This window comes from Musa acuminata, chromosome BXJ3-4, assembly GCF_036884655.1.
Source record: "Musa acuminata AAA Group cultivar baxijiao chromosome BXJ3-4, Cavendish_Baxijiao_AAA, whole genome shotgun sequence".
NCBI lineage: Eukaryota > Viridiplantae > Streptophyta > Magnoliopsida > Zingiberales > Musaceae > Musa > Musa acuminata.
The window spans coordinates 7,828,464-7,853,668 of record NC_088352.1 but is presented as its reverse complement, the minus strand read 5'-3'; the positions used below and the strand labels follow the sequence as shown (position 1 = coordinate 7,853,668).

Sequence of the window (25,205 nt, the reverse complement as noted above, 5' to 3'; positions counted from 1 at the left end):
TCAAAATTAAACCCAGGGAATTCCATTGCTAGAACAAGAAAAAGATGTATATGGGCCATTGAAATCCTCAATCGTTTGATCCATTTGGAAATGTTTTTCGTATATGAATCGTTGGGAGATGAGTTGAGCAAATAATATAGTTCATGATGCAAGCAATTTCTCTTCAACTTATTAAATCAATCATATTTTAGTTGTCATACATCTCTCAAAGACAAGGTTATGAAAACTACTAAATCAATGAACTTGAACCAAATTAGAAAGACCAAAGGAGAACCTTTGGGCAAGCCAGAGCTTTCAGGTGAGGAACTGATTTCAGTGGCCTGAGGTTTCTGCTTACTAATTTGGGTCGGTGGCATCATTCCATTCTGCATTATCCAGAAAGGAAAACATGCCCACAGAATTATGCCCTTCCTACAAGGATGATACACTTATATATACTTTGTAAATTCTATCAAATTATCTCTAGTGGCAGCTCTTAGATGCAAGTGAAAAGGTAATGATATAGATCATGAATAAAAAGGGAATTCTTTTTGGCATCGGCTGAAATATATTTCCAGTAATAACAGGAAAAAAATTTAAGAATATATATGTTCTAGTTCAACATTGTTTCATAATTCTTCCACAATCAAATCAGCTAAGAAAAAAAAAGAAAGGTACAAACAGAAGATGACCGCTTAGGCCTAACGACCAACTCATGAGAAGCCCGAGAAAACATACGACAACATGTTTCAACAAAATATTACCTTTTCCCAAGCATGCATAGCAAAAAGGAAAACCTTCAAACAAAAGGGATTTCCTATCCCATTTCAAGACTACAAACACTGCCACGAGTCTATTACGAATGCCAAAGAAATAGGGCGAAAAGAAAGAACCGCTAAAAACATGTTTATTTCAACTAACTCTGTCAACAATCACATTACCACAGAGAGTACCCCAGCGACTTTCCGTGAGGTCACGCGAGATGAAATCTTTGCCACAAAACTCAAAAACTGAAAGACTCGGTTTATTTCTATAAGACGAAGATCGAAAAATGAGAGGCGAAAGGATGTGAGTTAACAAAAAGGGCACAATCAACAAAAAAACGTTCTCATGTTGCTTCAGAAACGGAAGCGGACTGGTCCAAGAACAAGCAAAAACAGGAAGAAAGAACAACGGGGGAGAGTAGAAAGACGAAGTTACCTCCTCTGGTGACCATGAAACGCGAGGAGACTGGGTTTTGGGCGTCGGCGGGCTACGAAGCGACCGACCCATGGAGTGACCGAGAGGGACCAGGGAAACCGAGTAGGGATAGCGGCCGCTGATTCGCCGGGTAGGGAAAAGAATTTGGAAGGCGGATATCCCTATCGACAAGCGAGAGAGAGAGCGTATATTAATCGGGTACAAATCGTTTGGCAGAAAGAAAAAAAGAGAAGTATTTTTTCCTACCCATTTACTGGCACACGTGTTCTCAACCTTCCCTTTGATTGGAGGAATAAGGCCTCCTGAGTAGGCCCAACGCCCACTTGGGCCATCCTGTTCTCTACAATCGAGGACGCCCGTGAGATGGATACCAGCGGTGGACAGGTCAACCGTTACCATTGGAGTCGTCCAAAGTGGGTCCAACGATCCACGTCTCGTGCACCCGAGCGGGACCCGTCAGTTGCACCGGACAGGTAGGCACAGGGTAAATTTATTTGATTGGTGGAATCAGGCCTCCTGAGTAGGCCCAACGCCACTTGGGCCATCCTGTTCTCTACAATCGACGACGCCGTCAGATGGATACCAGCGGTGGACAGGTCAATGATTACCTGCATCGTGATTGGAGGCCTCCAGCACCCGAGCGGGACCCATCAGTTGTACCGATTGCAGGACAGGTAGACAAAAGGGTAAATTATTTTTTTAAAATCCGAAATAAAACACCAAAAACTTTAATGCGATGATCGTGGATCGAACACGCGATCTACGTTCTCCCAACAGAGCTATCCCCGCTATTGAAAGATTAGTGATATATAATTTTTATAATTATTGTAATATGTGATCTAATCTTATAGAGAGAAAAAAGAGAAGTATTTTTTTCCAACCCATTTAGTGGCACACGTGTTCCCTACCTTCCCTTTGATTGGAGAAGTCAGGCCTCTTGTCTAGGCCCCACGCTACTTGGGCCATCCGGTTTGCCTGGTAGGGAAAAGAATTTGAAAGGCGGAGATCCCTATCGACAGCGAGAGAGAGAGAGCGTAGATTGATCGGGTACAAATCGTTTGGCAGAGAGAAAAAAGAGAAGTATTTTTTCGACCCATTTACAGGCACACGTGTTCGCAACCTTCCCTTTGATTGGTGGAATCAGGCCTCCTTAGTAGGCCCAACGCCACTTGGGCCATCCTGTTCTCTACAATCGATGACGACGTCAGATGGATGCCAGCGGTGGACAGGTCACTGTTACCTGCATCGTGATTGGAGGCGTCCAACGTGGGTCCAACCACGTCGGATTGCGGACAGGTAGGCGCAAGGGTAAATTATTTTTTTAAATCAGAAATAGAACACCAAAAACTTTAATGCGGTGAGCGTGGATCGAACACGCGACCTTCAGATCTTCAGTCTGACGCTCTCCCAACTGAGCTATCCCCGCTGTTGGTAGATTTGTGATATATAAATATTATAACTATTCTAATATGTGATATGATCTTACATTGTTTGAATCTCTTGCCATGTTACAATTGGATCAATCATTACAACAAATCCGATAAGATAAAAAATTTATTGGATTAAAATACTTAAGCTCTAATTAATAATGGTATACCTTAAAATTCAATCTTAATGTTAGACCATCTTCGATATAAGATTGAATCCGACATCACAATCTCCATCGGTTAAAAGGCTTGATGTGTAGATGAATGCCCAGGCATAACTCATATTAAACAATAGTATAACATATGTAGGGCATATTCTGATGATGGCTCAAGTCATAACGTGTCATCTAACATTATCCACATGAGTAATTCATTCTTACCTAAGCTTTCTAATACCAATATTCTTTGAGATAATGTTCGATCGGAGACATATAAGTTTCGCCCAAATCCAAACCTGATTAGCTATATAAGTCTTTGAAACCAATTTGGAAACCTATATTATTTTATTTGAACTTAATCGAGAGAAATTTGAGCAAAATTCAAATACCTTTGATAACAAATAAACAAAAATTTCAACTATTCTTCGAATTTTAATTTCATCGACTGATCTCTTAAAACTTTTAATTGTAATTAATATTCCAATTGATGTACTTACCAAATTAATGTAAATATTATTAATAAATATTCTATCCTGTTTGGGTAATTACGTCGGAATATATAAAATAATTAGGTGTGTCGCGTAGCTCTTATTGTAATTATATAAGATTATGCGTCTAATTTCTCGATAACAGCATGCACTAATCACGGCGGGAAGAGTCAATTGTTAGAGATTATTGATGTGGAGGGACATAACCGTAATTTAATACAAAGTTGAAGGGTGGGTTAGTTAAATTACCCGTTTAACTCGTTTCGCGGATGCGGGAGGGGAGGAGTCGGCGAGGGTTGGAATAGAGAGAAAGGGGGAGGAGAGGAGAGAAGAGGGAAGGGGTTGATGGGGATCCGGTTCGTGTTGCTGGTGAACAAGCAAGGGCAGACGCGGCTGGCGCAGTACTACGCGGAGCACCTCACCCTCGACGAGCGCCGCGCCCTCGAGGGCGAGATAGTCCGCAAATGCCTCGCCCGCACCGACCAGCAGGTGAATCTGCCACCCTTTCCTCTTCTTCTTGTTCTGCCTCTTGGTTGCGACCACCTGGGGATCGAATCATCCTGGATCTGGAATGAATTGATTCGGATGATGAGAGGGGCTTTTGGGTTTGTTGATTTCTCTGTGATTATGGGCTTGAGAGCATGGTTTCTATGATCAAGATCTATTTCTTGAACCGTCGTATTCGAATTTTTCTTGTTCGTTTTTCGCTCTATCTGACATGCATACGCACGCACTGATGTTCGAAGTCTGCCAGTGGGGTTGACAGATCTCGCTTGATCCCTAATAAGTGAAGAATAGCCACCTTATGTTGCTGTTGCGCCGACAAGGCGATTAGTGTATATGCCATTGTGTTGCATAAGGATGTTAGATATCACATATTCTAACTGGTTGCTGAGTTTTGGTGGTAAATCATTCTTAGTCTCTCAGACAACAACTCCTCAAAACATTGGCAATTTTAGATGTCATTGTTTTGGTTCCATTTGTCTCTGTTTGACATTCATTTTAGACATTTCCCTTTTTTTGGGCTCTAATCGAAGGTTTAGACCAATTTGTAGTCTAATCCAATAAAATAAAGGGCGTATCAAGTGACGAGGCACCTACCAATTCCGGGTAGGAAGGATCAATGCATCCTTATCTCTAAATATAGAGAGGCTATTCTTTTATAGTCCAATTCAATGAACCTATAAATATTAGGTGAGGCCAAGGAAAAGGAAAATAACTTCTTCACATTTGATAGATAGTTTTGGTATATTTGTATTTATATTCAAGAAAAAAAATGAGTGCCATTGGTGATAATATTGACTTTCTAGTTGTGGTTTGGGTGTAAAAGATTGGTATCTATTTTCTCTAATTTTAATGGGATAACAATAACTCAGTTGTTGCACTATGTTCATGCTTTTTTTCATCTCATTGTTAATTATGTCTAGTTTTTCCTACTTGCAGTGTTCATTTGTTGAGCATCGAAACTATAAAATTGTCTACAGACGCTATGCGTCACTTTTCTTCTTGGTAGGGGTTGACAATGATGAGGTAAGCCATCTTGTTCTGTTTTTGAATTTTATTAGGCACATAATTTTAGATATATGTTATATCGTTAATTTTTCTATTTAGGAACTTCTTGGTAAAAAAGAAAGAAGAAAAATGCATATGTTACCTTCAGCTGCTATATTTGGTGCTTTACATGTGTGTGACTTTGGATGCTATGGTAATGTTTCAACTTAGCTTCTAGCATGAGCAATATAATACTGGCGTGTACACTGACACACACTGAAGCTTTAGCGAGGCTTCAGGTTATGACTATAAGAAATGCATATTTGCTTATCTGTTTGAAGAATCTATATTTCTTTGTCTAGTAGAAGTTGGACAAATAACTGAGGTGTTCATCTTTATCAAGATGGTCAAGTCAGAGGATTTATGATAGAAAGAGAAAAGAATTTTTAGTCAGAACTTTACTAAATGATTGTTTTATTTATTATTTGAGAAAATTGGAGGTATATTTTCGAAAAGAAAACAACCCTTCTACCATGCTGTTCATTTTTTCGTGTACACTAAAATGATTGAAGAAAAAGAGAGAATAAAGATGGTTTAAGAATGATCTTACAATATCTTGATCGGATAGGAAGCGTATTTCAAATTTCAAGTCTAAATTGTTTTTGTTCTTTCTAAGATTTTCTTTATGACTTTGTGCTAGCTTCTGTTGAAGCTTAGCTAGGAATTATCTAGCTAATTCTAGATGGAGGCTCATACAGTTATCAATCAGTATCAGCTGCCCCTAGCTGGTGATACTAGACTTTTTACATTTAACTTCCAATTCCTGGAAATTTATTTAAAGGCTGCGTAATGGTGACACTGAACTTGTCTTGACAAGTACCGTAAGCTTCAGTGTCCTGCTGAAACCCTCTCTTGAAGCAGAGATGAGGAAGCTTGAAGAAGCAATATTGTTGAATATTGATGATGAACCTCTCTTCCATTTTTGTTTAACTATTTATTGACAACCACTAGATTGGAGAGGATGCAAGGCTTTTTGACTTGGGATTATCATACCAGGAAAAATAAATCATTTACACAACTTACAACACGAGGTTAGCAGGTTTTTTTAGTCAGGTCGATGGTGCAGGCTTTTTTTGACACCTTGGAAATGAAACGCTAGATTATGTAAAGTGGATTTTTCTTTCAGATATATCTCAATTGCTGATGACTTGTGCTCAGCCGCCTTCAAAAACGGGCCTTCTTAGGTTCTTTTCTTAGTTTTTGTTGTGATCATTTCTTTCGATATCTAATGTGACCATTGGATGTGAAATGCAATGTTTTTTGTTCTCATTTTTTGAGCAATTGATTGGATCAGCAAGTTGTGGATTAATAACGCCGCTGGAGCAAGATATTGGACAGAGAAGAAGCAGAAATAAATGCTTGTATTTGTGGTGGTCTTTTTTTTCTGTTTTCAAATATCAACTTCATTACTTCAAGGGGAAAAATTAGGTAAAGGTGGAATATGTTATGCTGTTAGAATTCTTAAAAGTATCTAATAGTGCTTTGGTTCACATAGACATACTTTTCTCCTGTTACTGAAACCATGCTATTTGTTTGATGTTTCCTCAATTCTTCTAGAAGATTGAGGATTGACAAGGTAGGATAAAGTGCAGGAGACAGCTTCTATGATTTCCTTTATGTAGTTTAGTCTTATATTCGAACATTCAAATCTTAAAAAATATTTATATGCTTCATTCAACTCCACATATGTGCAAGAAGTATTGAAACAGAGCACAGATTTGCACCGTCTATGCAGTAATTTTAGAGGTTGATTGAATAAAGAAGAAGAAATTGAAGAGAAATTAAAGGTTTGTTGTGGTAATTAAACCTACTATCCACTTTTAATGTGGGAAAAAAAAGATCAGTTTCCCTCTTAAAAGCTTGAAATCCTTGTGAAGATTCAGATCTAACCTACTATTATTCCATTGTGGTTTACATGTCAGCAACAATACTGGTGGTGATTGCAGACCTTTAGGATCCTTCTCAGGAAATCTTTTCCTACATGCTTCACTTATCTGCACATCTAAGTTAATTAAGTCCATTTTGACATTGAGTGTTGATTGAACTTGATATTCCAATAAACTCATCCCTGAATTTTTGGCTGGGATTTTTCATTTTGGATCAGGCATGGATCATGGATCTTGGATCTATTTACTTGATAATGCATTATACCTGAAGCTCAACACACTTGACACAATATTTGGGCAGATACTGATTTTGGAAATATAAGATTATTGAATTTAGATTCTCATTTTTTCTTGGGTGAATCTGACCTGATAACACTCTTATTTAATGCCAGTTGTCACCTAGTAATTCAGATGGAACTTAGATAAATTATCGGGTGGGTCATAAAATTGAAGGAATCCCCTTCATGGTTTATTTCATTGGTAGTATCTTGCATGCTTGCATGAGTGAATCTTCTCTATTGAGATGGATCAATACTCTCAGATGATACGCATTCCAAGGATGTCCAAGATTTCATGAGTTTGTATATATTAAAAAATATATTTAAGGGCCAAATCATGAAATATATATGACTGAGTCGTAGATTGTGAACAAAATTAACAAGCAATGTTATTTACAATTTAATATATTGTTCCCATTTTTAAAATCCTGTTAATTCACATCAACTAGAAATGGTTATGTATTTAACAGAGTGGCAAAATCTGAGTAATTGATCTGCTATTACTCTAGGTGGACCAAATAAGATTGTTTGGATGCATGTGCACAGTCTGCACATGCATTTGTACTTCATATTTGTGTAGGCCTTGACTCATCTGCTTGGCCTTTACATGACTACCTCTGTGTATGCTGCTACATATAGTTCATCTTAGAACACTGAGTTCATGCACTAGCCTTTGTCATTTCTTTTCGAATATTTCGTTTCGTATTGCAAATTTGGCAACTACACTGCAAACCCGAAATCAGTATAAAAAGATGCTGTAGATTGCATTGGTAACAAGACAAACAGCATAAAAAGATGAGAGATGGAGGACCACAGGAGGCATATATCAGGCTTGGGTTGGGTCCATTAGAGGCCTGACCATCAGAACACTAAGCGCAACAAGTATCGTGCTCAGAGTTGCAAATACTTCTAATCATTTTCCCAATTCTTAGTTTTGGCATTTGTGTGATTTCTTGGGAGAGGCACCCATTTTTCCAAAGAAGAAAAAAATATTTTGCTTAAGGCCAGTATTTCTTAATTCCCATTAAAGGCTGCCGTCTTTGGTTTCTTCTCATGCAAGGTGTACAATAACAAAGCCACTGGTGGGCAATGGGATCTTAATTGAGAAAAGAAAAACAAAAGTGGCTTTAAATGGGAGCACCGTCATACTCTTGTTTCATTTATGTTTGGAATAAGTAGTTATCATCCATGGTCTTTTTGAACTCAATAGTTTTTGGTGGCGTTTCTTTTTCAGAATGAGCTAGCAATATTGGAATTCATACATCTATTTGTTGAGACAATGGACCGCCATTTTGGCAATGTGGTAAGTTTTCCAGGATTTCTGATTGTTGAAGTATGATGATTGCCTGAAGCACTTGTCTTCTAATCCGTTCCCAGGACACGTGGACTAATTGTTTTTATTTTCTTTCCTCTTCACAGTGTGAGCTTGATATCATGTTCCATCTTGAGAAGGCACACTTCATGCTGGAAGAGATGGTAATGAACGGATGCATTGTCGAAACAAGCAAGTCAAACATTTTAATGCCGATACAACTCATGGACAAGGCCTCTTAATTCACTGTATCTGAGACACCATTTCTGCCACTTTTTTTTTTCGTTGTCCAGGAAACAACTGAAGAAAGCAAGAAATGTTATAGCGACCTGTTTTTATTTGCAGCATTCTGCGTCTTATGCTTGTGGAATTGGCTGAGATGTTGAATGAATAATATCCTCTGCTTTCTGGCTGAGTTTAATGTCTGATGCATGAAGATTGCTGTTTCTATGATATCACTGCATCAATCACATGGTTTTCTTTTCTAATTTTTGGAACATGCTCTGACTTTTAATGACACTCTACAAATTGAACTGATCTGATTTTTGAAAATTATGTTACATCTATTATATTCTTGATCAAAGATATGTCCAATTGATGCACTATGGCTTTGAGCTAAGATCGTCTTTTCTAGTACTTCTGGATGCATGGTACTTGAATTGGTTTGCAGCGTACGCTGTTCGAAATGGAAATAAAATTGCAATGGATAAGAACATAGAACACCCAAAATGTATTTTCTTGGAGATTGAATAATATATGTTCCATAGTATTAGTAGGGCAGCCGATGTAATCTAAGCACACACACAACTAAAAATAGTTCAAGCCCCAAAGAATTCTGAAAGCGAGTGATATTAATTCTCAAATAAATGTTTGTGTAATTGCCACAGTAAAGGCTTTGATCTGATTTCAGAATTAATAATGAACTCGAATGATTGTTTCTAAATACTGAAGTTAATAGCAATCTGGCTTTATGATATTCGAGTGTCGACGTGAAATTAAACCTCAATATTAGTAATTTCTTTTTCCTCGTAGAAGGCAACATCGCACTCTCAACATCGAAGAGGGCAACGCCGGCTCGAAGCAGATGGGAAAGACCAGCTTCAACTTGGTACCGTCTGCCTGCCTTCGGAGCCCGTCGTCTCTGCACACAGAAAGCACCTCCAAAACCATGATGGCTCCGCTACGCTCCGCACGAGGACGCCCCCCTCGCCGTACGCCCACTTCCTCTCCCACGCCTCTAATTATTTTATTGCCACCTTAGCAGAAGCCGAGGAAGATGCCCGGTTTGGGTTGTATCAAACGATAAAATCCACACTATGCGACTAACCACAGTGTATGACGATTACAGATCGATGAAGAAAATATTCTCAACTTTGTTGCAAGCATAAATTTTATTTATGAAGGAAAGAAAAGGAAGACAGAAGAAACGATCTGAAGAGGACAACCACTAAACCATGTCAGGTTGAGACCTAGAAGACTTGCACTTGCTGAAACAGGAACACAGCCTAGTCTTGGAGGCTCAAGAACAAGACTAGATTATTAACACCAAACTGCAATCAAAATTGGAGCAGAATGATCATGGCCGGGTGGTGGTGGTGGTGGTGGAAGTGGTGTTGGTTCCTCCCATGCCCACAGCATTCTTGACAGCTTCTGCAGCCCCTTGTGCCATGTTCTTCACCTGATCCCCGGTCTGCACTCCATTCAAGAGAAGACAATCAGCAAGGGAGAGACCAGTGGATAGAAGAGATGCAGTACCTGTTGCAGGAATCCCCCTGCTTGCTGCTGGCCCTGTTGGCAGGTTTCAGATGCCTTGTTCATCACCTCATCCTTCTTCATCTGGACAACACAAAAGGATGGATCAGGAGAACCAACTGCTGCACCAGCAACAGGCAATAAAAGTAACCTCCATGAAAGCAGCGGCTGTGCTCACCTGAGCTTGGCCTGCAGCTTCCCCCATCTTATCCATTGCCTCTGACCGGTTGCTTCTCGACTCGATGCGAGTACCGAATCACACAAACGCACAAGAGCACACAGATGCAGCGAAGGGTGGAGGGTTCGCTATTGGGATTTATAGAGTGGCACCGCCGCGGTTGCGGGATAAGTGGAGAAGGAGAAGATGGCGCTCGCCGAGGCGGTTGACGAGGGACGCGCCGGCTTCATCTGTTCGTATTCGTAGGAGAAGCTGCCGGTCCTCTCACCACCTGTCAGTTTATTTTTAGAGCTCCGCCTGATTAGCTTAAAATTACGTGATCCAAAATTTGAAATTTACATCAATAATAATATATTTAATTAGTACTTCTAATCAACCAATTTTTCTTCTCACTAATAATGTGAGACCAAATCAATAATAATATTAGGTCTTCTTATTTAGTCCATTAACCTAATGATATGTATAATTTAAATCAAAGTTTAATAAAAATATTGTCATATACTTTTATAAATCAATTAAATTAAATTTTTTTGTTTTTAGTATGGAATTAAATCGGAGTATCACCCTTTCAAACTTTTCGGGGTTGACTCACCCCTTCTGCAACAATCTGTTCGATTTTTCGTGGTCTTAGGTTGCTCTACGTGAGTCTCCCATCGGACGCTTCTTGTTTGCTTGATTGCTTATCGAGTTCATTGGATAGACGGTCGTGATCTCAGAACCAGTTTAAGATGTCTTCTACAAACGGCTTTCCGGCTAGGGTTCTGCCACCTGCGACGGGAAATGGCCTCCTCGCTCATTGGGATCCTTCGAGCCGGGAGCTCGATTATCGGCGTCGCTATCGCGAAGGCGGGCGTTCGTGCTTTACCCCGGACTCCGAAGATTTCATCTCTCCCATCTCGAGCCCTCACCGCCCGATGCCTTAGCACCTCTTCCGCCGCTCCCAACAGCTTCCAGAGGTACCCTCCGCCTCCGCCTCCATCTCCGCCACCGCATCCCTCTGGTCCCCGCGGTTATCCGCAAGACCACCGGAACGTTAACCAGTGGCCGTCGCAAAACCAGCACCAACGCTCTCCATCACCATTTAACAATCCTCCTCCTCCCTTCGCTGGCCATTCCCCGGTGGTCAACGTCCCGCCCCCTGTTGCACCCCCTCCACCTGGCCCCGTCGACCTCGTGGCCCTCGCTCGAGAGGGAAAGCTCAAGGAAGTTGTTGATCTGTTGAACCAGGGCGTCCATCCTGATCCGCCTACCTTCTTCGAGCTCGTCGCCTCCTGCTCCGACCCTAAACATCTTGAAGAGCTGAAGAAGATTTTTGAGTTCTTCTTCCGTTCCCCTTTCCGTGCTGACCTACAGATCAACAACAAGCTATTGGAAATGTTCTCCAAGTGCGGCAGCATGGCTGATGCTCGCCGGGTGTTTGATCGAATGCCTGACCGAACTATGGACTCGTGGCACCTGATGATTGATGGCTATGCAGCAAACAATCTCGGTGATGATGGATTGCAGATGTTTGAGCAGATGAGGAAGGCTGGGGTTTGCCCCAGTGCAAGGACCTTTCTTTCGGTCTTAGCTGCTTGTGCCAGTGCTGAGGCAGTTGAAGAGGGCTTCATTCATTTCGATGCCATGTATAAAGACTATGGGATAACGCCACAGATCGAGCATTACATCGGGATGATTGAGGTTCTCGGGAAGTCTGGTCACCTCAATGAAGCTGCGGAATTCATTGAGAAATTGCCATTTGAACCACCAGCAGCTGTCTGGGAAGTGCTCATGAATCTGGCTCGGGCTCAGGGTGATATAGATCTTGAGGATCGTGCTGGGGAGCTCATGGTTTTTATGGATCCTAGCAAGAGCATTTCATCCAAGATCCCAACGCCTCCGGCTAAGAGGCGATCGGGTTTAAACATGTTGGATGGAAGGAACAAGCTGGGGGAGTATCGATTACCACCGAAGATTGAAAAGAAGGTGGTGAAGGAGCAAGTGTACGTGCCTGATACCAGATACGTGCTCCACGACATTGATCAGGAGGCCAAGGAACAGGCTCTGCTGTACCACAGTGAGCGGTTGGCAATCGCCTATGGACTGATAAGCACGCCTGCCAGGACACCACTTCGGATCATCAAGAACCTCAGGATATGCGGCGACTGCCACAATGCAATCAAGATCATGTCAAGGATCGTCGGGAGGGAGCTCATTGTGAGGGATAATAAACGGTTCCACCATTTCAAGGACGGGAAGTGCTCTTGTGGAGATTATTGGTGAAGCTGCTTCATCCAAGTACTTACTGAACCTTTCCTTGTTTTGAGTTTTGCTCATTTTCTCTATAAATACCTGTCAGTGACTATTGTGGTGGTAACCATTAAGCAATGAGCATGATTTGGAATCTGACCTCTGGTTGCCATCATCCACTCATAATTGCAGTAGACTACTGGGTTAGAAGTGATACAAATATTTGGTGGTGCAAGTTTTAGATACTTGCAACAATTTTAGAGACTTTGTTATCTTTATTTCTACTTAATGCATGGGTTGAGGCCTCTGCTTGTAATGGTTATGTTGAAGGTTAGTGGTCTGCATCCTTGATCAATGGTATGTGGATTCTCATATCCAACTCAAGAAACTGATTCTGAAATGCCAAATGCACATGGAAGGCTTGATTGTTAATGAGACTTTGGGCTTCGAATGTTGGCCTATAAATCTTCCCCTGATGTCCTTTAATAGCTCTTTAAGTTCTATTTCATGAGGAATTTTGTTAAGGTCAGATGTGCTTGAAATGTAATAGCATTAGGGTTACAAATGAGGTATGTATATAATACTTGAAAGCCACAGGTAAAACCAGCAATGTCATCTAATTTTCGACCCGGGATATGGTTGATATCATTGCCAGAAGTGGATTTTTGGTGGCATTAATGGCTGCAAAATGTAATATAATGTTGATAATTGCAAGTAATCTCGTTCAGTTGGATCCCTTGTTCATTTGATAGATGTCCCCTTGCCCCAGTTGTAACTTTGGGCTACAAAATCTTGTTCTTACTCTCTGTCAACTGCCAAGGTTTATTGTGTAGGATAATTTTGATTCCCTTCTCATCAACAGGAATGATAAATAGAAATCCAGTAGAAGCGGAACTCAATCTGAAATTGACTTGCTGGAAAATAGGAGTGAGTGAGAAGATGAGGATTATTTGGTGAATCCCAAAATGAACTGAATAGATTCAAGTCGATGTACTGGAGATTATTGATGACTTTGGACATGAAAAAAGAAAAGAAGATTACTATCTTTAGTCTTTTTTACTGTTTATAATTTTATTTTAAAAAATTAATATTTCTAAACTTTTTTCTTTACAAAATGAACATAAATATTTTTTTTTCTTCTCCTTGAATGATGGGACGGCGACGGAGACGGCAATGCGAACTAAAAGGTTGTGGGGGGGAGGAAAGAAAGGATAAAATTGGTAATATCGAGATTGTAAATATAATAAAATAATATTTTATTATTTTTTAAAAATATCAATAATAAGGGATTGCCAAAACAATGCCCTCTTCTTATAAGCTAACAACCTCCACCCATAAAGCTTATGTCATGTCTCGACGGTTACTTCCCTCCACATTAATGATCTCTACCAATTGACTCTTCCCGCTGTTAATACAGAGCTACGCGACATTATAGATTCTGACGTAATTATCCAAACAGGATAGAATATTTCTTAATAATATTTACATTAATTTGGTAAGTGCGAAGTTTGGTTCAATTGGAATATTAATTACAATTAGAAGTTTTAAGAGATCAGTCGATGAAATTAAAATTCAAAGCATAGTTGAATTTTTTGTTTATTTGTTATCAAAGGTATTTGAATTTTGCTCAAATTTCTCTCGATTAAGTTTAAATAAAATAATATAGGTTTCCAAATTGGGTTCAAACACTTATATAGCTAATCAGGTTTGGATTTGGGGGTAACTTATATGTCTCCGATCGAACATTATCTCAAAGAATATTGGTATTAGAAAGCTTAGGTAAGAATGAATTACTCATGTGGATAATATTAGATGACACGTTATGACTTGAGCCATCATCAGAATATGCCCTACATATGTTATACTATTGTTTAATATGAATTACGCCTAGGCATTCATCTACACATTAAGCCTTTTAACACATGGAGATTGTGATGTCGGATTCAATCTTATATGGAAGATCGTCTAACATTAAGATTGAATTTTAAGGTATACCATTATTAATTAGAGCTTAAGTATTTTAATCCAATAAATTTATTATCTTATCGGATTGGTTGTAATGATTGATCCAATTGTAACATGGCAAGAGATTCAAACAATATAAGATCATATCACATCTTAAAATAGTTATAAGTATTATATATCACAAATTTATTATCAGCGGGGATAGCTCAGTTGGGAGAGCGTCAGACTGAAGATCTGAAGGTCGCGTGTTCGATCCACGCTCACCGCATTAAAATTTTTGATTTAAAAAATAATTTACCTTTGTGCCTACCTGTCCTGCAATCGGTGCCGCTCGGGTGCAAAGACGTGGATTGTGTCCAGCGTCGTCGATTGTAGAGAACAGGATGGCCCAAGTGGCGTTGGGCCTACTCAGGAGGCCTGATTCTACCAATCAAAGGGAAGGTGGGAACACGTGTGCCAGTAAATGGGTTGAAAAAAATACTTCTCATTTTTCTCTCTGCCAAACGATTTGTACCCGATCAATCTACGCTCTCTCTCTCGCTGTCGATAGGGATCTCCCGCCTTTCAAATTCTTTGCCCTACCAGGCAAAATGGGTGGCCCAAGTAGCGTTGGGCCTACTCAAGAGGCCTGACTTCTCCAATCAAAGGGAAGGTAGGAAACACATGTGCCATTAAATGGGTAGGAAAAAATACTTTCTCTTTTTTCTCTCCGGCAGAGATTAAGTAAAATAAGATTAGATCACATATTATAGTAGTTATAAACTTTATATATCACCATTCTTTCAACGGCGGGGATAGCTCAGTTGGGAGAGCGTCAGACTGAAGATCTGAAGGTCGCGTGTTCGATCCACGCTCACCGCATTAAATTTTTTTGTTATTCTATTTATGATTAAAAAAAATAAATTTACCCTTCTACCTACCTGTCCGAGCGTTGTACCCAATTTGGACGCCTCCAATCACGATGCAGGTAACGGCTGACCTGTCCACCGCTGGTATCCATCTCACGGGCGTCCTCGATTGTGGAGAACAGGATGGCCCAAGTGGGGCGTTGGGCCTACTCAGGAGGCCTTATTCCGCCAATCAAAGGGAAGGTTGCGAACACGTGTGCTAGTAAATGGGTAGGAAAAAATACTTCTCTTTTTTTCTCTCTGCCAAACGATTTGTACCCGATTAATATACGCTCTCTCTCTATCTCTGTCGATAGGGATCTCCGCCTTCCAAATTCTGTTCCCTACCCAGCGAATCAGCGGCCGCTATCCCTACTCGGTTTCCCTGGTCCCTCTCGGTCACTCCATGGGTCGGTCGCTTCGTAGCCCGCCGACGCCCAAAACCCAGTCTCCTCGCGTTTCATGGTCACCAGAGGAGGTAACTTCGTCTTTCTACTCTCCCCCGTTGTTTTTTCTTCCTGTTTTTGCTTTTCTTCGAGCAGTCCGCTTCCGTTTCTGAAGCAACATGAGAACGCTTTTTTGTTGATTGTGCCCTTTTTGTTAAGTCACATCCTTTCGCCTCTCATTTTTCGATCTTCGTCTTATAGAAATAAACCGAGTCTTTCAGTTTTTTAGTTTTGTGGCAAAGATTTCATCTCGCGTGACTTCACGGAAAGTCGCTGGGGTACTCTCTGTGGTAATGTGATTGTTGACAGAGTTAGTTGAAATAAACATGTTTCTTAGCGGTTCTTTCTTTTCGCCCTATTTCTTTGGCATTCGTAATAGGCTCGTGGCAGTGTTTGTAGTCTTGAAATGGGATAGGAAATCCCTTTTGTTTGAAGGTTTTCCTTTTTGCTATGCATGCTTGGGAAAATGTAATATTTTGTTGAAACATGTTGTCGTATGTTTTCTCGGGCTTCTTATGAGTTGGTCGTTAGGCCTAAGCGGTCATCTTCTGTTTGTATCTTTCTTTTTTTTTTCTTAGCTGATTTGACTGTGGAAGAATTATGAAACAATGTTGAACTAGAACATATATTCTTAATTTTTTTCCTGTTATTACTGGAAATATATTTCAGCCGATGCCAAAAAGAATGCCAGAATGCCCGTATTAAATCGCTTCTTCTTATTCCCTTTTTATTCATGATCTATATCATTAACTTTTCACTTGCATCTAATAGCTGCCACTAGAGATAATTTGATAGAATTTACAAAGTATATTTAATTGTATCATCCTTGTACGAAGGGCATAATTCTGTGGGCATGTTTTCCTTTCTGGATAATGCAGAATGGAATGATGCCACCGACCCAAATTAGTAAGCAGAAACCTCGAGCGACTGAAATCAGTTCCTCACCTCTTGCTTCAGAAGATGTTGTTGTTGCAGATTCGAATCTAAGTGATGCACCTGAAAGCTCTGGCTTGCCCAAAGGTTCTCCTTTATATATATATTCAAATTAAGCCTGCCCATCCACGTATGCTTTTATTTTGTCGTGTTTTATGCCTTAAGTGTGATGAACATTCTATTTAACATGTGTTTATTTTGTTCTTTCTAATTTGGTTCAAGTTCATTGATTTAGTAGTTTTCATAACCTTGTCTTTGAGAGATGTATGACAACTAAAATATGTTTGATTTAATAAGATGAAGAGAAATTACATTGGCGTGAGCCTCGTGCACTGGATACGCCTGTTTTAAGAGAAATTGCTTGCATCATGAACTATAAAATGACAGAACTTGAATATTTTAATTTAGACCCCAAAACAATTAACACATCAAAACTTTGAAATAAAATCAGAACCAAATCTTAAAGTGACTAATCCTTGTTCCCTACATGGAACACAATTTAACTGAAAGCAGCAAATATTATCATCTTGAACCTAGACTATAAATATTGATTTTGTGGTTAGCTGCATCCAAATTATTAATAGCAGTGCATGTCATAAAAATATAGGTTTTGGATAAGTTGATCGAATTAATTATCTCTTTTGCAGGAAGTCAAAATTTTCATTAACCTATAGATTGATTAAATTCATGTGGACTTTCTTCTGAATTGGATGCTTATATTTGCATCAAGCCATTTGTTTGATTATCCAAACTGAAGGTTTGAAAATGTTACCCAAAAAATAATTAGAAAAACAATTTATTTTAACCTGCAAACACTATAGTTGGCATTTAATGTTTCCTGGCACAATAACACCTCTGCCTGAGGATACAATTAAGCAAGCTTTATATATGTAGTTTTCATCCATTTTTTTCAGAGATTGAAGAGAAAACATCCGAAGAAACAGAGCTAGAGTTTGAAGCGAAATCATCAAGAGATGGGGCTTGGTATGTATGTTTGGTGATTCTGGTTACACATTTGCAAAGTAGCTGCTTTAGTATCCTTCAGGGTTCCTTTATGAAGTATTTTTTCTTCTTTGCCTTGTACGAGTCCTTTATGCTCTCGCATTGGCAAGAGAAACATTCCTTGAAGTATATGGTAGTTATAACTTGTGACACAAAATGAATCAGCTCTAGAATTTGTAGAGTTAATATTTCCATGAGCTAAGCTTCATAACTTAACCAAGTCCGTCTGAAGCATTTGTAGGAGAACACTCCTAAATTTGATGTTGCTCATGTGACTTTCTGATCATGTTTCTAATGGCTTGTTGGCATAAAGCTATACTTTGTCATCTCATTCCATGGTTCACCATGGCTAATTGTGTTGTTCTGTCAAGCCTAGTGGGCTATGTCATTTGAATACTAGGGCAGATGTTTTTCTGTTGCCAACATTTTACATGGAGTAGATGATTCATCATAGTTTTTCTTTTACTGTTCAATTCTGTGTGCTGGTTAATTTAAGAATATGTTTGGTTGGGTGGATATACCAGTGACAAATTTAATTCCTCCTCTCCTCCTTTTTATTTTAAATGATGATTATTTCCTGGCTATAAAAGATTGAGACTGACATAACCATTCAATTTGGGCCAATTTCATGTAAATCCTGACACTTGCAAGGCTCCTAACCATTGTTCTCAAGAAATCATGTCTTTGGGAACAGGTTTAGTCCAAACCAATCAGCATTAGCATGATTTTATAAAACCATGCCTTAAAAAGATTTCCTCATTTGTGCTAGATTTTCGTTCCTTCCTTTTGTCTTTTTGATAATAAAAGGAGCCTTACCAAACAGTCTTGTGGGAAAGGAGAGAATATGCACCATTCTAATGCTGAAAGATCTCTAATAACTGCAAAAAGACAGTAGAATAACTCATTATATTCCAGGACTTATAGACCATGAAGAATCTGCAAGGAAACTCTCATGGTGGGGCTGTCATCTTTTACTGGTATATAAGAAATTTATTAAATCTGGAAGTTGTTGGCATCAAGATGCATGATTAGAAGGGTTACTTTCTAATCCTTTCTCACAGCATGCTGATAAAGCTGTTGGCCAGTTTCCACCTTATTGATTCAGCTACATGTACGTTTTTACATTTTTTGCCCCTGCAGGTATGATGTTGCTATGTTCCTTGCTCACAGAGTTCTCAGTTCTGGCGAACTTGTAAGGAACTTCATCCGATCTTGCCTTTTTTTTTTGTTTAAATTATTTCATTCTTATCAATTCATTATTAGGCCTAAACTGTCTATTATTAGTCAACATTTAGGAGTAATACGGTTTCACTTAACTCATGCAGCACCTAAGTTAGTATGTTATCCTGCAATAATCTTTCTCAAGAGATCAGCTGATTAAAGATTTTACAGTCTTAAATAAAATATCTAAGATTCAAATTTAGTAAAAAAATGGCAGGTTTGTTTAAAGCAGTGTTAAACTAAAACTTTTGTTATTTACCTAATCTGTGTTTTATAAGGTTGTGAGAAGTGAGGCTTCCGTTTTTTAATTATGAAGAGCTAGTTAGTGTTTAAGCATTTATATGCAGGAATTATTTACATGATTTGACTGACAAATTTATTGATAGCTTTGTTTAACCAGATGTTGTCATTTCCCTCAAGCTTCCTTTTTTTTTGTTGGGATTTTGTACTTAGTGCCTTATATTATGAATTGTACCTGTTGTCTGGATTTCAGTTAGACAAACTTCATTTACTTATAGGAACAAGAAGGCTTGGTGCATTCAAAATGTCCAGTTTTATGGAGGTGTCTCACTTTTAGTTTGAATAGGGTGATTAAAACATTGGCATAGAATTGATGCTTGCATTGCAGATGCAGTACTGAGATTAGTGTCCTAAAGTGTGATTCTTGCATTGCAGTGATTATTGTGTCCTAAACAGTATTTTGCATGACATGGAATGTTTTCTCTGCAATACTGTGAACAATATATGTGTGTTATTGAGTGCTGAGACCAGCTTTCCCATCGATAAACATTTATGCTGAGTTTGTCTTTTCCATATTAATCAAACACTTGATTAACTTTTCTTTGATATGTACTAGTCAATTTAGCTAGCAAAATATACATTTTATATGTACAAAACCACTTAGCATTCATGATAGTAATATACTGTTTCTTGTTTGAACTTAATCAAAGAGAGAATGAGCAAACTAGTGAGACTCATGGTTGGGCTGTTTACTAAACAAACCTAAGAATGAGCCATTACTGTTCTAAACTTTTTAAATTGAGACTAAGCTGCTAGAAAATGGCTCACTTGTTCAGTGGCCTATATATTTTGTATATTGGCATCAAAATGGGGTGGAACCAGTGAGAGCATGATCATCTATTATGTCAAATATATATCCTGGCTTCAACTAGGACAAAATCAAAGGTGTTGCTTAGAAGAATGATTTGTGTTAGAACTTTCAACTGGTCTCATTTCTGCAGTTATAATTTGGTACATTCGGGTTCATTCATCTGTGTTTTGCATGCGTTGTTACTATAGGAAGTTCGTGTTAGGTATCAAGGTTTTGGTGCTGAGGAGGATGAATGGGTGGATGTCAAGAAGGCAATCAGGGAACGCTCAATTCCTTTAGAGTCTTCAGAATGTAGGAAAGTCTCAGCTGGAGATCTTGTTCTGTGTTTTCGGGTATATATTCTTTGGGCAAGCATATCTACTTCCATTATTTTGTGTCAGTATCTAACATTTTCTTGACTATTATTGCAGGAAAACAGCGATCAGGCAACATACTTTGATGCACATATTGTCGAAGTTGAAAGGAAGCTACATGATATAAGGGGTTGTCGCTGTCTCTTCTTGGTCCGCTATGATCATGACCAAACCGAGGTGCCTATCTAATCTTTATTCTTCTTTCCCATTCCTGTTATTGTTATTATTTGGACTTATGGAATGATCATTATTCTTAAGCTGATCCTATTATGTACACATTTAGGTCTGAATATTCATATTCTGATCTTTGTAACTAAACATTCAGGAGAAGGTACACCTGCGAAGATTGTGCCGCAGACCAGTGTATTGATTTCTCCATGTGCTTGCTTGTAGCTGAAGAGGAAAAATTGCCTCCGGATCTCTCTCTTTCTCTCTCTCTCTCTCTCTCTCTCTCTCTCTCTCTGTGTGCTGGCACTTGCGTAATGGTGATACATCTAAGAATGCAGAACAATGGTCAGCCTATGTTCTCGACAATTCACATGCATACTTCAAAGCTAGGATTTTATTCTGAGCCTTGAAGGATGTCTCTTTTGTCAAAGTTTGACATTTACTTAACATAGAATATGCATCTGTTGCATAGAGAGCTTTAGGCTGTTAGCCTTATCAACTGCTTCAGATCTTCAAGTTTAGTTATGTTACAGCACATACTAGTTGCACACTGGTTCATATCTGGCCATTTCCATCTCGGACAAAGGTATACCTGACTGCAGTTGCTGTATTCCATCTTCATAAGAACTGTCCAAGTTATTTCTGTCAAATATTGCGGCTCGTTATATGCGTCATCTCTTATGACAGGGGAAGTATGAGTACTGACTTGTAAGAGCCAATCCCACAATCCTGAAAGAAGAAAGTGAAGTGAAACTTCATTTGCACTCATCTCACAGGTACAAAGATCCTGAAACACCTTTAATGTTCTGCAATATGGTCTTCCATTCTATGCTCTTCTATAGCCAAAGGAAAGAGACATGTCAAGGTTTATGACATGGTTCCTCTTGACAAAATTTATAGAGGATTACTGAGTTGATCAAATAGAGCTCTCACTGGTGGTCATCCTTTTCTGTGAGAGGCATGTAGAGGTAAAGCCCAAGCCTGACCCATTCGGTATCGTGTTGAAGTAGGACATAAAATCGAATGAACTTTCAGGCTCTTTTCTGGAGATCTCAGATCACAAAGGATAACCCTTTCTTTTTTTTTCTCTCTCTCTTTTGATTTATTGATTTCCAACCGTAAGTAGCAAACTAAGTCAAACTCAAATGATGATAAGTATTTTTGTTTTCGATTTACATCTCCTGAGTAGTCTTAACCTTGGTTTTAGAATCGGATAGCCCTAACCTATAGGTTCTAGAATCAGTGGTTTTGGTTTTGATTCCAAAATCGACGGTTTCAGTTTAGTTGCATTTGGAATTGGAACCGAACCGAACCGATTCTAGCTGGTTCTGATTCTGGTTTAGAAATTGACCCAACTAGAACTGTCTATTTTTTTATTTTTATTTTTATTTTTTAAATTTATTATTTATTAAATTATTGGAAGGGTAAATTCATCATTTATAGGGGTTTTTAGTTTTTTTTTTATTTTTTTTAATTCTTCTGGTCGCTTCAGAATCAAATCAGATGAAGCAAATCAAAATCATCAGTTTCGGTTCCTATAAATTGAAATCAGAATCGATTGTAAATTGAAATCGGAACCGAACCAAATCACCGAATCATCGTTGTTTATTGTTAGATCGTTGATGGGGTCAGGGCTACACCTCGGTAATCTTATACCCTCATCACATCTATAAACAAAGAAGCCTATCTAATATATAATAAATGTTTGCATCCAACCATCTATGGAAATGTTGACTGCATGGAGGAGGAGCCATCGGCATCATCAGATGTGCGACAGCCCACATGGAAGTATTCAAAACGGTGCTAAATCGACACTCCATTCAGCTCCACCTCCTCACCCCGGCCCGTGCTCGGGACGTCAGCCGCACTGCAGGCCATGTGACCACTTGTTACTTGGAATCAAACTGATCCCCCTGTGTTGCTGCGCGTGTTAATGCGTCATTCAGGATCACCAGCAGGTGAGTGGTGCCCATATCAACGTAGTATATATTGAAGTGCTCATCCCCGCTACTTAACATCTCGCATGTGACTGACTGCCTCGATAGTAGTAGTAGTAGTTTATGGCACATATACCTCGCTGCGTGGTGAACGATGCACAGTATGAAGGTGACTGAAAGGACGAATTATCCTTGGTGTATTCTCTGGGGTACTGTGGAGTCCCCTCCCCCCTTGGATTGGACACTGGTGAATTTGATCGACAATTAAGATGGTGTTTGTGTTTTTTTCTTAGAGAGAAGAAAAGTTGCGGATTTTAGTTATAACATCGATTTCTGAGTTCAGATTAGTGAAATTAGAACACAAATATGAACTGCTGCTTGGAGAAAGAGACACGTAAAGGAGCCTAAATTCCTCCAAATATTAACACAACACCTATGAAAACTCTCAGAATTAGATGAGATGTCGGATCTTGGGGCCGGGGATCAAGAAATTGGACGGTCCGTCGAAGGGAGCGGCGGACTGATGGAGCTGGTGCCGGAGTATCTTCTGCCGGCGGAGCTCGAGCACCTTGCGGTGGGAGTTGGAGTGCTTGGAGACCACGAAGGTGGGGCTGGCCGCGGGGCGGTACTCCGGCACTAGGCGGCCGGACTTGTAGCGGACCCCGCAGGCGTTGCACAGCGTCTTGGGACCCATCGGCCCCGTCCGCCACTGCGGCGTCTTGTCGGTCTGGCAGTGGAGGCACTTCCGCCCGTCCGTCACCGCCATGCCGGGGTCCGCTGGCGGGTCCTTCTTCTTCACGGCCTTCTTGCCGCCACCGCCGCAGGGGGATCCGACGAACTCCGATTCCGGGGACGAGGAGAGCACGAGCAGCCGTGAGGACCAGCTGCAGGGGGCGCTGCGGGAGCGCTTGCTCCGCGCCTTGCCGGGGACGGGTGCTTCGGTGCGAAAGTGAGCCACCTGGTCGGCGCGGCCACCGTCATGCGATACCTCCGCTCGGTTGGCGGCGCCCGTGGTGCACGAAGAGGCGGTGGGAATGACGCCGGAGACGAGGTGAAGCTTGTGGAGGTCTTCGCTGGAGGACTCCTCAACGAAGTTGGACAGCCATTCGAGCTCGGCCAGCTCGTCGTACAGCTGCGTCCAAAAATGGCAAACAAAAACAATAAAGCTTCGTGCGCGGGGTAATCGCTCAGCCCTCCTCCCCTTCCTCTTTAATTTTCCATTTCAGGTAAAGATTCCTATTCCTCAGTGGAAAGTACCGCTCGACTGGGGCGTTTCCACGTTTCCTTCCATCCCTCCCTCAGTTTTGTGGCGTTTCATAAAAGCGTTACCAAAATTATTTCCAACAGGAAAATAATCTGCCTAATTCAAAAGAATTCAAACATAATATTCACTCATTAAAAGGAATCTGATGAAGAAGGAGCATTGCATATTATATATATATATATATATATATATATATGATTTGATATTTTCAACAGTATGAAGCTGAAATTTTGAAGAAAAAAAGGATGGTTATAAAAATAAGAAATTAGATTTTTTTACCTAAAAACTAAAAAGTAAATAAAGAATAAAAATTTCTGAAGGCAACAGAGAAAGTGTGTGATAACACAGCAGAGAGCCGAAGGCTGGGATAGAGGTGGGATTACCGGCTGGCAGAGGTCGCCGGAGAAGTACGGCTCCAGGCCGAAGAGGGAGTTGCTGCAGCTGTCCACGGAGGTGACGGTGGAGGAGTCCGTGGAGTTGCCGCCGGCCGCGCCGTCGTCCTCCCGGCCACCGGCGAGTACCTCGGCCTTATCCTCCTCCTCCTCCTCGTTGGAGAAGTCGAGCAGGTCCTCCACGACGAACGGGTCCCCCGCTCCTCCTCCTCCGCCACCGCCGGCCTTCTTCTCTGGGCTGCAATGCGTGTTCCCAGCGCGGCAGAAGCCGCCGTGGAAGTGATCCGCTGCCTCCATCGCTGGCCTTCTTGGCACTCAAAATTAGGGCTCACAAAGGTGCGAGAGGGAGAGAGGATTAGAGGCGAAAAGGGGCGACAAGGCGAGAAAGCGAGGCGGAGCGAGTCATGGTTTTATTCGAAGCGCGACCGTCGGAGATGGAAGAGCACGTCTTTACTTGACGGGAAGATTTCTACTCCCTTAAACACCCCCTACACTCACCCTTAATTTACCCTCATACCCTTCCCCTCGAACCGCGCGATTAGTGCTCTTCGAAAGTCTCAGTTTCCGTCAACATGGTTAACTGACCGTTTTACCCCCCATGCATTCCCAAAATGTAATTAATGAAGTGCGGATCTGATGTCTATTAATCACGCTGTTAATCCGTTTGATTAAGAGAATAATTTGCTGAGGATGGGAGTTAAAGAGATGAGGATTAATGATGGTGGAACGCCGCTTTTATAGTTCGATTTCAATGCTCCCTCGTTTGGGGAATCGATCCACCAGGTTCTGGGAATCGCGTTTCCCCATTGTTCGATTCCAATTAAAAATCTCCGTCGGCCACGTTTAAGCACGACGGGTTACAGCTAGACTTCGGACCATCCAACAGATGAGATGTCGCCACGTTGACCGTAACGGATCGCCTACCGCTGATATTATAAACGGGACACGTTACGCCCACGTGCAGCGACTGCAGCAGAGGCAGTGGGCCCGGGAACAAGTCACGTGATCGGGTGTCAGCGACCACCACGACGTGCCCTTGGGGAAAGGGGCAGGGAAACCACGCGTCACCGGCCCATTGGCTTCTTCCT

The 25,205-nt window shown here is 40.6% G+C and overlaps 5 protein-coding genes and 3 non-coding genes across 9 annotated transcripts; 5 read left to right on the top strand and 3 right to left on the bottom strand.

Moving 5' to 3' along the window:
• Nucleotides 1-2,532: 2,532 nt before the first annotated feature.
• TRNAF-GAA (transfer RNA phenylalanine (anticodon GAA)) lies at nt 2,533-2,605 on the bottom strand. The gene has a single exon. It is a non-coding gene; the product is annotated as a tRNA-Phe (tRNA).
• Nucleotides 2,606-3,535: 930 nt separating this feature from the next.
• LOC135635373 (AP-4 complex subunit sigma-like) lies at nt 3,536-8,694 on the top strand. Its single transcript, XM_065146406.1, has 4 exons — nt 3,536-3,741; nt 4,696-4,782; nt 8,202-8,270; nt 8,387-8,694. The coding sequence occupies exons 1-4, from the start codon at nt 3,598-3,600 to the stop codon at nt 8,519-8,521; spliced, it is 435 nt and encodes a 144-aa protein (XP_065002478.1). The 5' UTR covers nt 3,536-3,597; the 3' UTR covers nt 8,522-8,694.
• A 963-nt stretch (nt 8,695-9,657) lies between these two features.
• LOC103981112 (late embryogenesis abundant protein Dc3-like) lies at nt 9,658-10,438 on the bottom strand. The gene is made up of 3 exons (XM_009397713.3): nt 10,210-10,438; nt 10,035-10,115; nt 9,658-9,969 (listed from the first exon to the last, which is right to left on the bottom strand). The coding sequence occupies exons 1-3, from the start codon at nt 10,243-10,245 to the stop codon at nt 9,856-9,858; spliced, it is 231 nt and encodes a 76-aa protein (XP_009395988.2). The 5' UTR covers nt 10,246-10,438; the 3' UTR covers nt 9,658-9,855.
• A 513-nt stretch (nt 10,439-10,951) lies between these two features.
• On the top strand, nt 10,952-12,760 carry LOC135637350 (pentatricopeptide repeat-containing protein At2g15690, mitochondrial-like). The gene has a single exon (XM_065150049.1). It carries the CDS (start codon nt 10,990-10,992, stop codon nt 12,469-12,471), a length of 1,482 nt encoding a protein of 493 aa, XP_065006121.1. The 5' UTR covers nt 10,952-10,989; the 3' UTR covers nt 12,472-12,760.
• A 1,838-nt stretch (nt 12,761-14,598) lies between these two features.
• Nucleotides 14,599-14,671, top strand: TRNAF-GAA (transfer RNA phenylalanine (anticodon GAA)). The gene has a single exon. It is a non-coding gene; the product is annotated as a tRNA-Phe (tRNA).
• A 520-nt stretch (nt 14,672-15,191) lies between these two features.
• TRNAF-GAA (transfer RNA phenylalanine (anticodon GAA)) lies at nt 15,192-15,264 on the top strand. Its single transcript has one exon. It is a non-coding gene; the product is annotated as a tRNA-Phe (tRNA).
• A 348-nt stretch (nt 15,265-15,612) lies between these two features.
• On the top strand, nt 15,613-21,082 carry LOC135582992 (protein SAWADEE HOMEODOMAIN HOMOLOG 2-like). Of its 2 annotated transcripts, none has more exons than XM_065147960.1 (7): nt 15,613-15,768; nt 16,615-16,756; nt 17,584-17,653; nt 18,812-18,863; nt 20,192-20,335; nt 20,414-20,533; nt 20,682-21,082. In XM_065147960.1, exons 1-7 carry the CDS (start codon nt 15,697-15,699, stop codon nt 20,724-20,726), a joined length of 645 nt encoding a protein of 214 aa, XP_065004032.1. In that variant the 5' UTR covers nt 15,613-15,696; the 3' UTR covers nt 20,727-21,082. The 2 variants fall into 2 exon arrangements, with proteins under 2 accessions (XP_065004032.1, XP_065004034.1); XM_065147962.1 differs by lacking the exon at nt 15,613-15,768 and adding an exon at nt 15,792-15,889.
• A 1,692-nt stretch (nt 21,083-22,774) lies between these two features.
• LOC103981109 (GATA transcription factor 9-like) lies at nt 22,775-24,794 on the bottom strand. The gene is made up of 2 exons (XM_009397709.3): nt 24,109-24,794; nt 22,775-23,593 (listed from the first exon to the last, which is right to left on the bottom strand). Exons 1-2 carry the CDS (start codon nt 24,412-24,414, stop codon nt 22,913-22,915), a joined length of 987 nt encoding a protein of 328 aa, XP_009395984.2. The 5' UTR covers nt 24,415-24,794; the 3' UTR covers nt 22,775-22,912.
• Nucleotides 24,795-25,205: the final 411 nt, after the last annotated feature.

Excerpts from the sequence above, each read along its gene's own strand:
- LOC135635373 (XM_065146406.1), top strand. The coding sequence starts at position 3,598 with ATGGGGATCCGGTTCGTGTTGCTGGTGAACAAGCAAGGGCAGACGCGG. Across the intron at positions 4,783-8,201 it reads TAGGGGTTGACAATGATGAG|AATGAGCTAGCAATATTGGA; the intron begins GTAAGCCATCTT and ends TTTCTTTTTCAG. Across the intron at positions 8,271-8,386 it reads ACCGCCATTTTGGCAATGTG|TGTGAGCTTGATATCATGTT; the intron begins GTAAGTTTTCCA and ends TCCTCTTCACAG.
- LOC103981112 (XM_009397713.3), bottom strand. The coding sequence starts at position 10,245 with ATGGATAAGATGGGGGAAGCTGCAGGCCAAGCTCAG. Across the intron at positions 10,116-10,209 it reads AAGCTGCAGGCCAAGCTCAG|ATGAAGAAGGATGAGGTGAT; the intron begins GTGAGCACAGCC and ends TGTGTTGTCCAG. Across the intron at positions 9,970-10,034 it reads CAGGGGGATTCCTGCAACAG|ACCGGGGATCAGGTGAAGAA; the intron begins GTACTGCATCTC and ends AATGGAGTGCAG.
- LOC135637350 (XM_065150049.1), top strand. The coding sequence starts at position 10,990 with ATGGCCTCCTCGCTCATTGGGATCCTTCGAGCCGGGAGCTCGATTATC.
- LOC135582992 (XM_065147960.1), top strand. The coding sequence starts at position 15,697 with ATGGGTCGGTCGCTTCGTAGCCCGCCGACGCCCAAAACCCAGTCTCCT. Across the intron at positions 15,769-16,614 it reads TTTCATGGTCACCAGAGGAG|AATGGAATGATGCCACCGAC; the intron begins GTAACTTCGTCT and ends TGGATAATGCAG. Across the intron at positions 20,336-20,413 it reads ATCTTGTTCTGTGTTTTCGG|GAAAACAGCGATCAGGCAAC; the intron begins GTATATATTCTT and ends CTATTATTGCAG.
- LOC103981109 (XM_009397709.3), bottom strand. The coding sequence starts at position 24,414 with ATGGAGGCAGCGGATCACTTCCACGGCGGCTTCTGCCGCGCTGGGAAC. Across the intron at positions 23,594-24,108 it reads CCGGCGACCTCTGCCAGCCG|CTGTACGACGAGCTGGCCGA; the intron begins GTAATCCCACCT and ends TTTTGGACGCAG.